Source organism: Epinephelus fuscoguttatus, linkage group LG9, assembly GCF_011397635.1.
Source record: "Epinephelus fuscoguttatus linkage group LG9, E.fuscoguttatus.final_Chr_v1".
In the NCBI taxonomy this organism is placed as follows: domain Eukaryota; kingdom Metazoa; phylum Chordata; class Actinopteri; order Perciformes; family Serranidae; genus Epinephelus; species Epinephelus fuscoguttatus.
The window spans coordinates 38,495,755-38,512,871 of record NC_064760.1 but is presented as its reverse complement, the minus strand read 5'-3'; the positions used below and the strand labels follow the sequence as shown (position 1 = coordinate 38,512,871).

Below are 17,117 nucleotides of genomic sequence, written 5' to 3'. Positions count from 1 at the left end.
GTGTAGAGGTTGCTATGGAAGCTGGATGCCTGGCTCATGTCATTATTATTTTTATTATTTTTTTTCATGATTATGGTTGATGTAAGCAGATGTTGCATACTGACTTCTATAACCATTCACTGCTGCCACCCAGTGGTCAATATTAGGCTCATGTCTTTGTTGTTGTTGTTTTTTTTTTGGTTGAATTTTCTCAACTATGACTTCTCAGTGAATATTCTTTCAGACATCAGGGTTGCTGGTGCTGTAATATTACAAAGATTAGGATGTATTTACTTTAATTTATTGGTGGTCATTTTGAGTGCTTCTAAACCAAGGAGATGTTGACAATAAAAATGAAATTATTAGTCAATTAAATGATATATTGATTACCAAAAATAAATCAGGAACTATTTTGATAATCAACTAATTGTGTGTCATTCAAACCAAAATTCCAAATATTCTCTCTGCCCAGATTTTCCATTGTGATGTTTTGCTGTTATTCTTCATCTTATGGAGTAAACCTATCTATGGGAATTGTAAAGGTCAGACACAACAGATACAAGACAGACAAAGAATTTACCTTGGACCAGGATATAGGACATTTTGAAAGGAATTTTTCATTTCTTTGTGACATTTTATCCACCAGATGATTCATTTAGAAAATAACAGCTACAGATAAACCACTAAAGAAAATAAGTGTTGGTTGCAGCCAGTGTTGGGGACTACACGTCATTAAAATAGTCATTTAACTTCATTTTACAGCAGCTTGCTGGTAGTTCATCTACATTCATACCTGCATTGTGACATAAGTAGTTAGTTAAATTACTTTTTAGACATTTGTTTGTGTAGTTAGCCACTGAAACTACCAACAATTCTGTATGGAGCCCAGGAAGGGACATAGAGGGACAATAAAATTAAAGGTTAAAAAAAAGATGTAGTCTACTTTGTGAGTAGTTTTGCTGACAATCCTGCACTTTCCCATGAATAGTGGAATATTTTATTTTTTTATTTTTGTTTATGTCCTCTGAACAAGTGGCCCCTTTCCACAATAATCTCAGGTGAGTGGCAATTTTTGATGGCATGCGATTTTTTTTATATTTTGTTCTAATCTTGTATCACAAAGTAGTTACCCCAACAATGGCTGCAGTCCAAGTTTCAGAGACGACATCCACCCCTGCAGTCCAATACTTGGGGCACCATCACTCATGATCATGCATATGTCATTGAGGAGGTAAAGAAAACACAGCAACATGTGTTCTTTCTGAACCACAGACTATTCACCTGTATGACTATTCCTCTCCTCGTTTGAATCCATTTTCTTTTTCATAATATGTGCTGGGTTGACAGTATTGGCATATTTCCAGTATCATGATACTCTACGGAAAGGTCATCATCTCTAAACCTAGTGCATTCAAGTGGAGGGAAATGAAATGGGTTGCTCCCAGTTTGAATTAAAGTTTCTCCCCTCTCTGTCAAAATGCAGATTTTTCAGTATAGATATGAACATAAATGACCTTGGTGTTGTGTGCATGCACTCTTTTGCGTAAACAATGGCAATAGTAGTTACATGATACAACAGGTATGTTCATTCAGCATCCCTGATGTAACACACGTGACATCACCGTGTACCCCTAGTTACATCATGACCTTCACATGCCCACTACATGTGCCTGTCCTATTCTGTTCATGATCATAAAAAGACAAAAGTAGCAGAAATTTCTTCAGTTTTTACATGTAACGCATTCTATATTATATATATATGATCATACTAATAACAATGTAACCTTTAATTAGCACCCAACTCTAAAATATTTTCTAAACTATTAAAAAATATTCAGGCAGTAAATGCGCAACCCGATTTGGGGTCCTTCAGCGGTGCATGGTGCAACCATAGGTGCAACATGTGTTGGATAATTCTAGAAGAAGCTTCGTAGTTCATTTCACTTGCAGCCTAAAGTCAAGCGAAGCTCAAGCTCTTCACTGGACTCACCTCCTGGAAGCCTGAAGACACCCGGAGACTCTGCATCTTTTAGCTGTTATCTGCTGGTCAACAGTTCAGGGAGTCTGTGTCGACATTTGACGCTGCGGACGTTTTATTAAATTGAGTTAAAGTTAGCCTGTTAGCCGAGTTGTCAAAATGTTGAGTGTCGCCAAAAGCGTTTCAAGGACTCTCCAGACAAGGAACTGCACACGAAATGTCTCCTCTTTGATCAAGAAGGTGAGCAACAAACACACTTGTATAAGTAATTATACACCGCTAATATTCATCACAGTTAAAAGGTTTGACAAGTAGCCGGCTAGCTTAGCATGCTAACAGTGTTAGCGTGAGGCCATCTTACTTAATCGTGACTACTAAGATGCCATATGCAGCTAAGTTAGCGACCCAATAGCCGTCTGTGTAATTCAGCGGGTGTAATTGACACGATATTTAAGTGGTGTGTAACGTTTATAAACATTATTACTGTCTGCTTATTGTTGGTTACAACGCACGAGCTCACAATTACAGTACCGGGGTGATACCAGGTGTTTGGGGCTAAGCTAACAGGCTACATTTGACGTCTTCCCTGTTACGTATCTAACGTTAGTTAAGCTACGCACATTTCACGGAGTGTAATTGACAACTGTATTGGTGTCTCATTATCTGGATTTAATTAATAGCGTTTGTGGTAAGAAAGTGGCTCAGTGGTTCTCAGACTGAAGAGAGCAGTGACCTTCAGTGAGGTGTCCCCACCCCCAACATGCTGCAACACTTCTCACATGTTGTTCCTAAATTTAATCAGCACATTCATAACTTATTGATCGTCTCTATAAATCATTGTGCTGCTTCTTAACAGTAATTAATGATGATGTCATACATGAGCTAATCGACTTCTGACAGTATGCCAACTGTCTTTCATCAGTGTACTACCTATAAACGTAAAGGTCGATGGCATATCTAAGATATTCGCGGTTTGTTACTGTGTTTTTCTGTTTTTCCAGTTTTGTATTTAATAGTTAACTGGACCATTCTGATTAAGGTCTTAAATTGCATCTGTCTTTCTCGCAACATGTTATATGTAACAAAATTGCATTGAATAAAAACTACAGAACAATAACTGACATGAATTTTTAGTCATGTTGCTGTAGGTCATTGTTAAAAGACAACATCTGGTAATTGCTGTGTCACTGTTTTGTGATCTCTATACAGTCATGCTGGAGTGGTGGCTTCCAATCAGATGCTCTCAGAGCTCTGTCCAGGAGAGACTATGCGTGAGTATAAGTTCAAAACCTAGATCGCTTTAAGTGTCCTGTAAATTGCAGTCAGAAAATGGGTACTAGAAGTACAGTTAAAAAGTAGTTGATTAACATCAGCGTAATTACTATATGATACATGTGGCAAGTTTCAGTTCACATTTGTGACTGATGAGATACAGTCTATACAGATGCTCAGTCAATAGAGTGCTAAAGAGTGGGATTTAACAACAATTTTGGATTCAGACTACAAAAAGATCCTATCAAGTACACATTATTGTTCTTGACTGTTAGAACATTCTAGTAAAACTTTAATAATTCAACCATAATAATAATAATAATAATAATTGTGTCTATCCTCTTTGTTGTAGGTCAGAGGCCGTCAAGGGTGCAGTCATTGGCATCGACCTGGGAACCACTAACTCATGTGTGGCAGTCATGGAAGGGAAACAGGCCAAGGTGGGTATTAGCACACACTTCACACATCTGTCGTAGACATGTTTGCTTTTTGTCCTCGACAGTTCAGTATGCCAAAATTGAAAATTATGTGACCATTAAGTGGCCAGTATTATTAACCACACGTGCTTGTTTGATGGTCAGATAGTTTTGGAAACAGGATATCTCTAAACTGGATGAAAGTATACTTGTGATGATCTTGTTAACTTAACTCCAGTGTAGTTAAAGTTTGACATTGAGATGAAGCTTTATATATGACAAGTGGTCACACCCACACACAGTTTTCTGCCTTGTAGTCTCTATTTCAGACAGCTTATTTGAGAGACTAATTATGTTTGTAATAATAAGGTCCAGGAGGGGTTACAGTTGATTCTGGAATTCAGAGATTTGGTTGCAAATGCAAAGTGTTTATTTAAACCAGTATTAATATTACCTAACATGTATAAAATTGGACATTTTTTTGTGGAAATAATGGAATAAGGAAAGAGGAATTCTTTTGAATCTTGCCTACTAATAAATGTTTTTGTTTATGGTGTAACAACATATTGTGACTTGACTTTTGATGATATGAAACACGAGAACTGTTGATATCACAAACCAGTTTTCAGCTCCATGGAGCACGGCATATGAGCAGAGAAGAGCTTTTTTCCCCAAAGTTAATGCCTTGGTGCTTTCTTTGCACAATAAAAAAAATACAAGACCTTTAGACACAAAAACTTTTATCAGACTGTCGTAGGCAGGTAAACAGTCAAAAAATAGGTTTCCCGGGGCGTCGGTGGCTTAGTGGATAGAGCAGGCACCCCATGTACAAGGCTGTTGCCGCAGCAGCCCGGGCAAAAATGCCCAAAAAAATATCTTTAAAAAAAAAAGAGTAGGTTTTATAGTTTCCCAACTGCTGTTTGCTGTGACAACAAGCAGCTCAGACTGACCATGAGGTTCAGTTTCTCTTCATGTTTTCCAGACCCTTTGTTTTCTGCTCCTGACTCAGTAGTCATAGAGTGACACAGTTGGGGGTAATCACAGGGTATCACTGGGTTGAAACATGTTGTCCCCCCTTTCTTTTGTGCTACCTACAGTTAGGCCACTTTGTTTGTTTCTGTTAGCGTGTTTTGGTTCTGTTTGCTTGCTGTGTCTAAAATCCTTTTCAGTGTAACTGAATTGCAGAACTCACCATATTTACTTAAGATAATTGGGTTTTGTGGCAAACTGAGGTGTTTGGAAGCTGTTAGTCCAAACAAGTCAAACAAGTTGTGATGTGATCTTTTCCTTCCCTTCAGGACATTCTTATCTAGTTAGATAAGATATTATCTATTCATTAATTCAAGAGACAGTTATTTGCATTATGGTCAGTCAATGGCAGTAGTTTGACAAGCAGTTTTCCCCTCATCTGAAGCCTCATGTAGCAACTGAAAGATTTGTCTTTGCCTCTCAGGTGTTGGAGAATGCAGAGGGGGCCAGGACAACTCCTTCAGTCATCGCGTTCACAGCAGACGGGGAGCGTTTGGTGGGCATGCCCGCTAAACGCCAGGCTGTCACCAACCCTCAGAACACACTGTACGCCACCAAGAGACTGATAGGCCGTCGCTATGACGACCCTGAGGTCCAGAAAGACCTGTAAGTGCATCTGTGGTCTTATGTAAAACATTTTGCGTTGTTGCATGTACTCATCTCAGAAGTACGTACTTCTTGGAAAAGCTGAAGAATTTCACCACTTGTTGTGAACTTGTAATCCTCAGGATCTTTTGCTCAGGATTTTCTTAGTTTTCAGATACAAACTATTGAAAACTCATAACTAGCAAAAACTTTCAGTAAATGTTTGGGAGACAAAGTAACTGAATAAATAAACCAATTAATGAGCGCGTCTCATCAGACAAAGTTAAATGTGTTTCTTTGTGTCAACAGGAAGAACGTCCCCTACAAGATTGTGCGTGCATCCAACGGTGACGCTTGGGTGGAAGCTCATGGGAAGATGTATTCCCCCAGCCAGGTGGGAGCCTTCGTCCTGATGAAGATGAAGGAGACTGCAGGTAAGACTGAAACTGCATTAAATGTTGCTGTTGTTTCGTTGACATTTTACATCATCCATATGTGAGCATTGATTTTAATAATGATCTGTTATTTGTGTTGCAGAGAACTACCTGGGAACCAAAGTGAAGAATGCTGTTGTCACTGTACCAGCCTACTTCAATGATGCTCAGAGACAGGTATAGACACACACACACACACACACACACACACACTCTTACTTAATGCCCCTCTTGCAGTACAGTTTGATGGGTCAGTGTGTATCCATTCTGAGTGGAATACATCTGATTAATGCGCTAAAGTATTTACATGAGCACTAAAACACTCAAATAAATTTTCATGTTTAGAAAGAACAACACTGAAGTATCGAATACACTAATCTCAGCCCTCAACCATGAGAAGATTTTGAAAATATGAGCTTCTGTCAAACACGTTATGTCATTATTTGTTTGTTGGTGTGATGTAGTAGTAGAGTGTAGGGCTGGGCAATATGGACAAAAATTCTTTATTTTAAGGCTGAATGGCAATACGCAATATTTATTGCTGTATTTTCTATGAAATGGGCTACATGTTCATTTGCAAGTCAAAATTTGAGATGTCACAAGCACTTCTATAAAAACAGACCGTGATCAAAATAAAATTCATTGACAGAGACTTTTTTCCCTGTTTGAAAATATACAGCTGCACAACATGTAAGTGAAAAATGCTAAAAATAATAGCAGGGCTGTACAGTAACTTTTTGCACATAGCACTGGAGCTACAGAAGTTTAAAGGTTTGCAGCACAGGACACAAAACTACAACGAATATAAAAGTATCAAGGAGGCCTAAATCTATTTTAGTTTGAAAAAGGTCAATCTTTGTGAGAGTTAAAAAGTAATTTTTCATGGCCTTTCAAATGAAACCAGTGCTAGAAAACGATTTAAATATTTTTTTATTTGTTTGGGCTGTTAATCTTGTCTATGCACATAGCATCAACAGAGAGGCCGAGTCACTTAGCCCATGTTATATACGTCTTGTATATGAAACGTCTGTGTTTTTAAAAACACATCTGTCGCCTGCACTCTGGCACTGTCTCATTGTCGCACAATAGACTACAACTACCAAGAAGAATAGTGATGCGCTGTGATCCACCTCATACACAATCTAGCAATATATATCAATATTGATATAGATTTAGACAATACCATTTATATCTTGCTTGAAAATATATTGATATATTGTACATAGTCGCCCAGCCCTAGTAGGGTGTTGAAGCAGGTATGTTTCCTTGAGAAAAATGCGCTACTCTGCTTATAAAACATCTTTAGCAGAAGTAGATGAGCATGTGCAGAAAGGGGGTAGATGATCCAGAACAGTTACTGGAATGAGTAATTTAACAATGTCATTATTCTTATGATTCGAATATGAAAAGTGTGACCTGAACATTTCTGAGGGAATAAAGTTTCATTTGTAGTGAGCCACATTGTTGGGATCAAGCTGTTTACGTGAGGCATTGTTATTCTCATTGAGTAGTTAGTCCGTTTGTTGTGGAATAATGCAAATGCAACCTTTCAATATATATATATATATATAAACATTTACATTGAGTGTATTTTGATTTAAACACTTCTTCTCTCTCTTACTGTCAGACTCCAAAGACTGTAAATCAAAATGTACCAACAAATGTCAGCTCCCTCTTTCTTTGTTTAAATGATCTGATAAGTAAACCACTCTGTGTCATCTCAGCTAAAAGGAAATAGATTTAGGTTACTTAAACCAGGCTGTGCAGTCTAGATTTTCAGAATAGAGTAATACAGTTTTTTGTTTAATTTGTCAGACATTTACTCTGTATTCCTGGTGCTAGTTAGGAGAGCTCTTAATGTAGGAGGGAATCTGCATTGGATGTTTGTTAGAAAAGTGTAAGAGAATAATCAGTCACATCTGATCATCCCTGTTTGCTGCTGAAATTCCTGTAACTCTTTTTAGAAGTGTGAACAAAATACTGTCTGGCCAGCACCTCACATCATTCCGATGTATGGTTTCTTTAGGCTACCAAAGATGCTGGTCAGATTTCTGGTTTGAACGTCCTGCGTGTGATCAATGAGCCAACAGCCGCTGCTCTGGCCTACGGCCTGGACAAAACCCAGGATAAAATGTGAGTAGAGAAGAACCCGCACTACCACTGCTGGTGTTTCCCACTACAGTCAAGAGGATCACTTCTTACTGAAACACAGGCAGCGTAATATATGCTGATGCTCTGTATTGTAGTTTTTCAGTTTTTGGTTCTCCTGTGTTATTTAAACTGACTTGTGTTGGTTTCCAGTATTGCTGTCTATGATCTGGGTGGAGGTACGTTTGATATCTCAATCCTGGAGATCCAGAAGGGTGTTTTTGAGGTGAAGTCCACAAATGGCGACACCTTCCTGGGGGGAGAGGACTTTGACCAGCACCTCCTCAAACACATTGTCAAAGAGTTCAAGAGAGAGGTAAATATTGTTAAAATTTTCAATCTCAAGACGAGCCTTTCAACTGTAGTTCAGTCAGCATTTTCAGAATTTCATGTGTGTTGTGTTTTTCAGTCTGGTGTGGATCTGCTGAAAGACAACATGGCTCTTCAGAGAGTCCGAGAGGCTGCTGAGAAGGCCAAGTGTGAGCTGTCCTCTTCACTGCAGGTACACAGACCACCCTCATCATCACTGATACAACATGCATCAAGTTAAAATACACATGACCACTTGACCATTTTAGATACAAATTTAGTTCAGAAAGAAAATAGGAATTCCACCCAAAACTCAGCTCCATCAGAAGTCATTTAAACCTTTTGGCAGTCAGTGAGTGAATGCCTCACCGTCACTTATCGAAGATTATCTCAGCCTTGATCCCACAGTCCAGCTCTCAGTCAGCTGTCCAGACAGTGTGTGTGTCTGGCTCAGTGTTACAGTGCTGGTAGAGAAGGTCCTGTGTTATGTGTCACTGCAGCAGGTTCTGTTTTAGAGTCTGCTGCTGCTGAGCTGCTGCAGGACGTGGCCCAGTGAGAGTGGACTGTCCTGATACTGACCGCAGGGCAGGCCTAGTACAGGGCCATAAAGACTTCTAATCTTTTTCATAGCATGACCTTATTGTTTATTTATGACTATTTGTAGACCAAAACAAAATGTCTTTTAAGATGTTGAGCGTGCTCTTTTGTGCCAATATTCATAGAACAAAGGAGGGATTGATTAATATATTGTTAGATTATTCAAATTTCTTTAACAACACTCTGGCCACAGGAAATTGATCCTCATACTGGGTTTTAATGGGTTTATTTTTGTATTCATGCAGTCAACAGGAAACAAAATTGAACTCTGTCATGGGTGACTGTCTCAGGTATTTTGTTCCTGTCCATTTTAAAGTGGTGAAACTGAATGTGATCACATGTTTATTCTCTCCTACAGACTGACATCAACCTTCCCTACCTGACCATGGATGCCTCTGGTCCCAAACATCTCAACATAAAGCTGACCCGTGCTCAGTTTGAAGGCATTGTGGCTGACCTGATCCGCCGCACAGTGGCTCCCTGCCAGAAGGCCATGCAGGATGCCGAGGTGTCCAAGGGAGACATAGGAGAGGTGCTGCTGGTTGGAGGCATGAGCCGTATGCCCAAGGTACACAACACAGTATGACCCCTGAGCCTACAGGCCCTAATAAAGAGTGTTTAATATGGTTTGTTTGGCAGTACAAGAAGGTAGACTTTGAATGACACACAGCTACAAACATTTCAATGATGACCCCAATCCAAGACATAATTTCCACTCTAATGCTTGATGTAAAAATGCAGGTGACATTACACATGAAACATGGTCACAGGGTTTTCTGGCAGCAGTTTAGTCACAACACAGTTTTGTCTTGAAAATCCTGTTAATTTGCATTAGAAGAGTTATTTTAGAGAATGACATAGTCTGTGTTGTAAAGAGTGTGATATTTGCCAGCCAGAAGTGGCAATAATTCTGTGGAAGCTATAGGCAACATTGTCACACCTGTAGCTGCTGGCTAGACTTTTTTTTTTATCACTCTTATGCTTAGCTCTGTTTGGTAACAATCAAAAGAAACACATTTTTGATTTCAGTCATGTGCATTTTTGAAATGCTGTTTATCCTTTTTGTTATGTAAACTTTATACTAAATGTTTGGAATTTTGTAAACTTAAAATTTCTGTACAAATTATAATTATTATTGCTGTTCAAGTATAATGAGTACACAAGTTAAACAGTCAGTGTTTGTCTCTGCAGGTTCAACAATCAGTTCAGGACCTGTTTGGCCGTGCTCCCAGCAAGTCTGTCAACCCCGATGAGGCTGTTGCCATTGGAGCAGCCATCCAGGGTGGTGTTTTGGCCGGTGATGTCACAGATGTGCTGCTGCTGGATGTGACACCACTGTCTCTGGGTATTGAGACCCTGGGTGGAGTCTTCACCAAACTCATCAACAGGAACACCACAATTCCCACCAAGAAGAGCCAGGTACTGAAACCTAAAGGGTAGAGTGAGGACTCATTTTGACCAGAATGACTGCTTTTTATTGAGCTATTGCCTTTATATGTCAACTATATTTTTAAAACGCTGCTGATAGGTGTTAAGTGTAAACTGAAGTACCTCTCTACTCCCCTCTAGGTGTTCTCCACAGCAGCTGACGGTCAGACTCAGGTAGAGATCAAGGTGTGTCAAGGAGAAAGAGAGATGGCAGCAGACAACAAAGTGCTGGGTCAGTTCACTCTGGTCGGAATCCCCCCTGCCCCCCGCGGTGTCCCTCAAATTGAGGTCACCTTCGACATTGATGCCAACGGCATCGTCCACGTCTCCGCCAAGGACAAGGGAACAGGCCGAGAACAGCAGAGTAAGTGCCTGTCATTTAGCTGAAGCTACCATAGTGGCTTTCCGTTCCAAGTCGTTGGTGCTGTAATGTTGGCAGACTTAATGAACGCATGCTGTAGGCATCAGCTGTAACACCCAAACCAAAACATTCACAAGTGTTTACCTTTTTCTTATTGTCACTTCATTTATTGTTGAAAATATTTGCAACTCTTCTTGCATTAAGATAGACCACTGGTTTAGTAGCCAAACAACATATTACGGTGCTGCCATGCTACCTGCAGATGCCATTGCCATGGTCAAAAAACCGTAAGGCTGCATTCCAAAGGCATGCATTTTCTTTTTACTTAGGTAGGCACTGCAGCTACGCTTAAAGAACATAGTGTTGGATGCAGTATGCCCACAATTTGGACACACTACTTTCTCAAAACATTACACCCTGAACTTTGCCTTTATATCTGTTACCTTGGAGATAAAACAAACACCACTCACTCAATTTAAATAATATTCCTATTATTACGGCTCGACTGTTCATCAGTTACTTGAATGTGCTGTCATCTTGTCATTGCAGCTTCTGACAACTGTCAGTCAGCTGTCAGTGAGTCTGTTAGCAGCTCAGTTGATGCGACGCATCATTTGCTGCGTTGTGGGTCAGAATAGCCAAAAAAGCCTGCTGACTTACAGACTGCAAAGTCGGAGTGGATGTAGTGGAACATCCTGGTATTTCTGGCGTACTGTATTTGACATACTAAATCTTTCTCTGGCGTACTATAAAGTATGGTAGTATGGGTACTGGAATGCACAGTATGCTTCCCCTGGGATGTAATTTACTTTACACAAAGCCAAACAACTAGATAAATGGCTATTACTGATGCATTCACAAGCATGTTGTTCACATGACTGCTGAACATAAGTTCTGGGGACTCTCTGAGAGGAACTGCCCACTGGGGTGCTCCCGTGAGAGCTACATAGCTTCAAGGTATTTCCCCTGTCACATGAATGCTCAGTAAAGCTTGGACTGTACTGTCCGTACAGTTATCATATTTTCCCCCCTTCCTTTTTTTGATGAGCTGTTTGTGTTGTCTGTTGTTGACACAGATAATGGGTTTTTCATTCAACACTTTCATATGGACCAATCACTGTACACTAACGCAACTTGTGGTTCCTTTTGTGCTGGGCGAGAGTAGGCGCTTAAAGTCCCTCAAAATGACATTCTAAGAACTACAGTTGTCCCTAGTTCTTGCAGTGAGGACACAATTAAAAAGGGAGTTTCTTAAAACAATGCTGTTAGAACTATGAAACGGCTCCAATGGTCCAAACACGCCAATAGTGTTCAGTGACAATACATGAATTCTTAATGCCAATGTTAACGCATGTTGCTGTAACCACTGGGGACCAAATGGTGTCTGTTATGACTTAAAAATAGTCAAGAAGCTTGGCAACATGTTGTCCCAGTAAACACAGAATATCTGGCTTTTAGGTTCAGCATTGACGTTGGTTTTAGAACAACATTTGTGAGGTCAGCTCCGTGTGTCTCAAATGACTGTTTTCGGTGCCTTCTTTTGACTGTGTTATCATTGGCAGATATAAATATCAAGCTGCTGTGTGTCGAGTGTCTAACCATCCTGTTGTCTGTCTGCTCTCCTCAGTTGTGATCCAGTCATCAGGAGGTCTCAGTAAAGACGACATCGAGAACATGGTCAAGAACGCTGAGAAGTATGCAGAGGAGGACAGGAGGAGAAAGGTGAAGATTCGAGACAGTGGATTAACATTATGATAATGAGTCCAAGCATTTTATGTAGTTTCAGTCTTCAGTATGAAAACTGCATTTCTGTGTCCTTCTTGTGATCTGTTTAGTCTGTGTACTTCAGACTCATGTTGTTGTCTCCCTCTAACCCTCAATTTACTGTGCACAGGACCGTGTGGAGGCCGTCAACATGGCTGAGGGCATCGTCCATGACACAGAATCCAAGATGGAGGAATTCAAGGACCAGCTTCCTGCTGATGAGGTAAAACTTCATTTGTGTGTGCTCTGATAGTTTGTGCTGTTAATTTGCTGTATGGAACCACAGGATGTAATATTTGCAGTTAACTGACATTTCTAGTCGTACCAAACCTTGCTCTATGGAGTAATTGATTGTTGAGATAATGTGTGGTAACTGTTATGTCGTTGTCTGAAAGAAGGACGGGGATATAGGAAGTAACCACATACTGACAGTAAGGGTTTGAATCCTGCCAACATGGCCATAGACATGTAACAATCTGATGTACTGTCTTTGTACCACAAAGGTGATTATGGGCGATCGTCCTATTAGTATAGCTCATGTGGTTCATCCATGACCCAGCTTTATTCATTGATGTTTCCCATTCGTCCACTCACAGTGCACCAAGCTGAAGGAGGAGATCTCAAAGGTCCGGGATCTTCTGACCAACAAGGAATCAGAAACAGGGGACAACATCAAACAGGCAGCCACCAACCTGCAGCAGGCATCACTTAAACTCTTCGAAATGGCCTACAAGAAGGTAGGAACACTCATTCATACTGTGTAAATGTGACATTGTTAAAGATGATGACGCAATGCCAAAAAATATTTTAGCTTCAGAGTAATGTTTTTATTTTTTACAGGTCTTTAATATTTTAACTATATCTAAGGAATGTCCTGGAAAGAACTGTGTATATTTTGGTTCTAAATTATGGGGATTTCTTAGAACTATTTGCTTCTTGGTGTTTGCAACTAACAATTAATTGATTAAGCAGCATTTTTTTTCCTTTTAACCATTAATATTTTGGTCAATAGAAAACTCAGTTTCCTAAAACCCTAAGTGATGACATCAAATTGTTTTAGTTTGGCCAAGACTCAGTTGATTATCACACAAGGCAAAGAAAAACAGCTAATCCTTACAATTGACTGTAACCAGAGAATGTATGGCTTCACCTAAATGATTGATTTTTGAAAATGGTTCTTTTTTTTTTCAGTTGACTTATTGATTAATGGACTAATTGTTTCAGCTCTATTATTTATCATGCTATGACATTTAGTATTAATGGATGTTTACTAGACCTGCTATAAATGGACTATGGGTCACACTAGCACACATTGTTAGGTATTAATTGGAACTGAACACTCTTTTCAGCACCTACTAGAGATGTTCCTTCCTAACTTCTGTGATGTTTAAACAGAAATCACATACTGACTTGTCAACTGAATGTCAGGAAATGGTCAAAATGTAGCTCATTTTAATTTCTAAGTTTAAACATTGTTTGCAAAAATACTTATATGCGTATTACGAGAGCCATTTGAAATCGTTAATCCCATTTTTCAGTAACCAAATGGGATTTTAAATTCCGGTGAAATGTGTGGCAGTTTGCACATTATCCTACAAAACATTAAAATGACCCACAAAATGAAAGTAAACAAATGACATTTATTACCTGTATCACCTGTTTTCATATGGCTATCTTTATAAGTTTAATCGACTTGTATTTCCTAGTCGCCTCATCTGACATGCGTGTGACCTGCCTGTAACATATTCCTTCCTTCCTGCAGATGGCGGCAGAGCGGGACAGTAGCAGCAGCAGCAGCAGCAGCAGCAGCTCGGGCTCATCAGAGGGAGAGAAGAAAGAAGGCCAGCAGTAAACCTTTGCACTTGTGTGTCACTGGGTTTCCGTGACAACGGAGGACTGTCTAGCTCGGCGGTGGACTGGGTGGGGAAGGTGGCAGTCTTGAGTGACGAGCTGAATCTTAGTCATTCTCACCATAATATATTATTCTACTGTGTTTTGGCAGTAAAATTCTCTAGTGAAAAGATAAATGTCCATGTATGCTCCTCCGTGTCCTATGATGTCTGTCTGTAATTTAATTATGTCAAAACAATGTCTTGTATGTTTATTTTTACAACGCTGTTGATTTACATTCTGAGCAAGTAAAGGTTCTTTTTTTGTCTGAGACATCATGTAGGTTTCATGTTCTTTGGTTTCATCAACAGCAGCAGTTCAGCTTGTTAATGGCTCTGATCAGTCTTTGTTTGTACCAGTTGAGCCCAGTTCAACAGCTTGTACACAGTTTGAGCTTTGGTACAGAGGACGGCCCAACTCCGTCTTCATAATGTAATATTGTACAGTGCTCTACATCAATTACAGCTATCTTGTTTTAATAGTGTGTTCATAACAATGTGGAGGTGGGAAGTTACTGTACAAAAATCTTGAAATATATTAGAGTTTTTATGTCAAACTTGCCACCTCTCAGTTGTCCTGAGTTCACTCTAAAGAGGTCAAAACTTCTGCAGAATAGCTGTCATGAGGTGGTTTTCATTTCATCACTTTTATTCTTGAAATGTGTAAAAATGTATCTGCAGCACTCTGAGAGGAGTTATGATCCTATTTCTTCTTGTGTCCTTTGACTCTTTAGACAGACTTGTTGAGGCCAGGGGACACCAAGCTAGAGTAATACTGATTATCGGGGGGGAAGACAGAATATGAATAAATCTAATGTCTGTTTGTGTGTGAGGGTGAGGTCAAGCTTTAGTTAATTTGATGATGTAAAATAATGTAAGGCCTTGATCTGTGAGAATCCCCATCTTTTAGTTCTTTGCATCCTCTTTTGTAGCATCCATTGTAAACAGCTGAGTTCTGACCTTAAAATACATGTTGAATTGTTGCTGACTCTTCAACTAGAATTAGGTGAATTTGGATGTTGAAATTGCACAATAGAGGACGAGGCCTTAGTTTCTGTCTCCTTGCAGACAGACAGCAGCAGGAAGAGTTGAGACACAACACACTAGCACAGGACTGTGGAAATTCAGTATGAGCCCAGCCATGTCATTCCCCTCCAGAAGGATGTTTTGTTTCTGCCATAAACTGCTCTGTGTAATGTGATTGTTGCTACATGCCTGCCTGATAGTGATCCAGGCTGCTCTATGAATGAAGGGAGCAATGAGGCTGTGGTGAATTGAACATGGGGGGAGGTGTGATTCTATTACTGGAGTTAAATTGAGGGTCAAGATAACTTGTTGTCTTTTCTAATAAAAATCTGAAATGTGACTGGTTTCCTGACCGTTGATAGTGCATGCAGTAGTTTTTCAGTCCTCGTTCACATTAAACTGTAAAAAGGTACATGTATTTTAATGTTCTGTAAAGTTTGGCAGGTATAAACTAATGTCATTCTCAGCAGCCTCAGCCATACTTTGCCTTGTGCCATTGTGTCAGGGCAGGTGAGCACATGCAGTAGGTGCCATTTCAGTCTTGTCTTAAAACAGTACGAGCTGGTTTGTCTGACAACTGAAGAAAAGCACAAAGAATATTAAACTAGACATGATACCTGATTTGGAATAATAAATAATGCAACAAGGGTGATTTAAAGACAATAACTATTTCAGCTGCCCAACTGAAACCACTGACCATATGGATGAATAATGATGTAGACAGTCGATGGTTAAACAGAGAAATCAGCTTGTCAGCATGAATTAGGAGAAATGCCTTGGGTTATCTCAGAGAGATTGCAACATTAATTAATGGAATAAATTCACATTGCAAATTTGGAAAGAAGTGCAAAAGACTTATGATTTACCTTGCCATATTTCAGCCCTTACTCCCATTGGGTCCATGAGGGACTTAATCCCCTCTCACATGGACACAGGCGTCAAGGACTGGTCAAGATTTGGGTTACTTTATGTGCATCACCTTTTCGATCAGTTAGGTCAAACTATGAACAAAAAGAAAAGAATTTAATCTTCGCAGACAGATTTCTACAGATATTTACAAGATAGACATTTCCTTTACAAAAAAGATGACCTTATTAAGATTGAAGCTCCTAAGGCAATAGAAACATTGTTGTTGAATCTACAAATTAAGAACTCCATGGGTAAAATTATCTCCAGTATGTATAGTGCATTTCTGACAGAGATGGGCAAAAATACATCAAAATGTATATTGATACAAAATACAAAATACCCCTCAAATAAATTTGTCAAAATAAAATACAAAATACTGGTGCCAGAAAATGTATCAAAATAAAATACATGTATTTTGTATTTTCAAATACAAAAAATACTTTTTTCTTTTTCTTTTTAGCAGCGACCCGCAGCTCTATAGATCACTCTGTCGGCTGGTTGGTCGGTTGGTCCACAAAGCTTTTTGTGAATAACTCAAAAAGTCCTTGACCAAAAATGCTCAAAATGTGCATACTGCAACTAGTGACCATGAGTAACTATACCACAAAGAATGCCCATGATTTGTCCATAGGTGGCGCTATACTAACTGATTCAAATCTTTTTGGGAATAACTCAAAAAGTCCTTGACCAAAAATGTTGAAAATTTACATGCTGCAATTAGAGACCACAAGTAACTATGCCAAAAAGAACAACCATGATTCATCCATTAATGCCGTGATAGTAGCAAATTTGGTCGCAGCTATTGCAAATTTGAACTTAATTTCTCACAATTTGGTATGGCAGAGTATTCAGGTTTGGGCTGTAGGCTACCCTGAAATATTATTTACTGATTCAGATTTAGATTCAGACAACTTTATTGATCCCACATGAGGCAATTCATTTGTGGCATACTCATCCCAAGCATCAACCACAACAACAAACAATTTCCTATGT

The 17,117-nt window shown here is 39.4% G+C and overlaps 1 protein-coding gene and 1 non-coding gene across 2 annotated transcripts; both read left to right on the top strand.

The window, feature by feature from the left end:
• The first annotated feature begins 1,874 nt into the window (after positions 1–1,874).
• hspa9 (heat shock protein 9) lies at positions 1,875–15,555 on the top strand. Its single transcript, XM_049585325.1, has 16 exons — positions 1,875–2,197; positions 3,167–3,228; positions 3,582–3,669; positions 5,099–5,280; positions 5,569–5,693; positions 5,797–5,870; positions 7,720–7,826; positions 7,995–8,157; positions 8,251–8,343; positions 9,106–9,315; positions 9,939–10,166; positions 10,317–10,539; positions 12,164–12,258; positions 12,431–12,523; positions 12,897–13,037; positions 14,063–15,555. Exons 1-16 carry the CDS (start codon positions 2,117–2,119, stop codon positions 14,150–14,152), a joined length of 2,055 nt encoding a protein of 684 aa, XP_049441282.1. The 5' UTR covers positions 1,875–2,116; the 3' UTR covers positions 14,153–15,555.
• LOC125895094 (small nucleolar RNA SNORA74) lies at positions 8,559–8,761 on the top strand. Its single transcript, XR_007450153.1, has one exon. It is a non-coding gene; the product is annotated as a small nucleolar RNA SNORA74 (small nucleolar RNA).
• Positions 15,556–17,117: the final 1,562 nt, after the last annotated feature.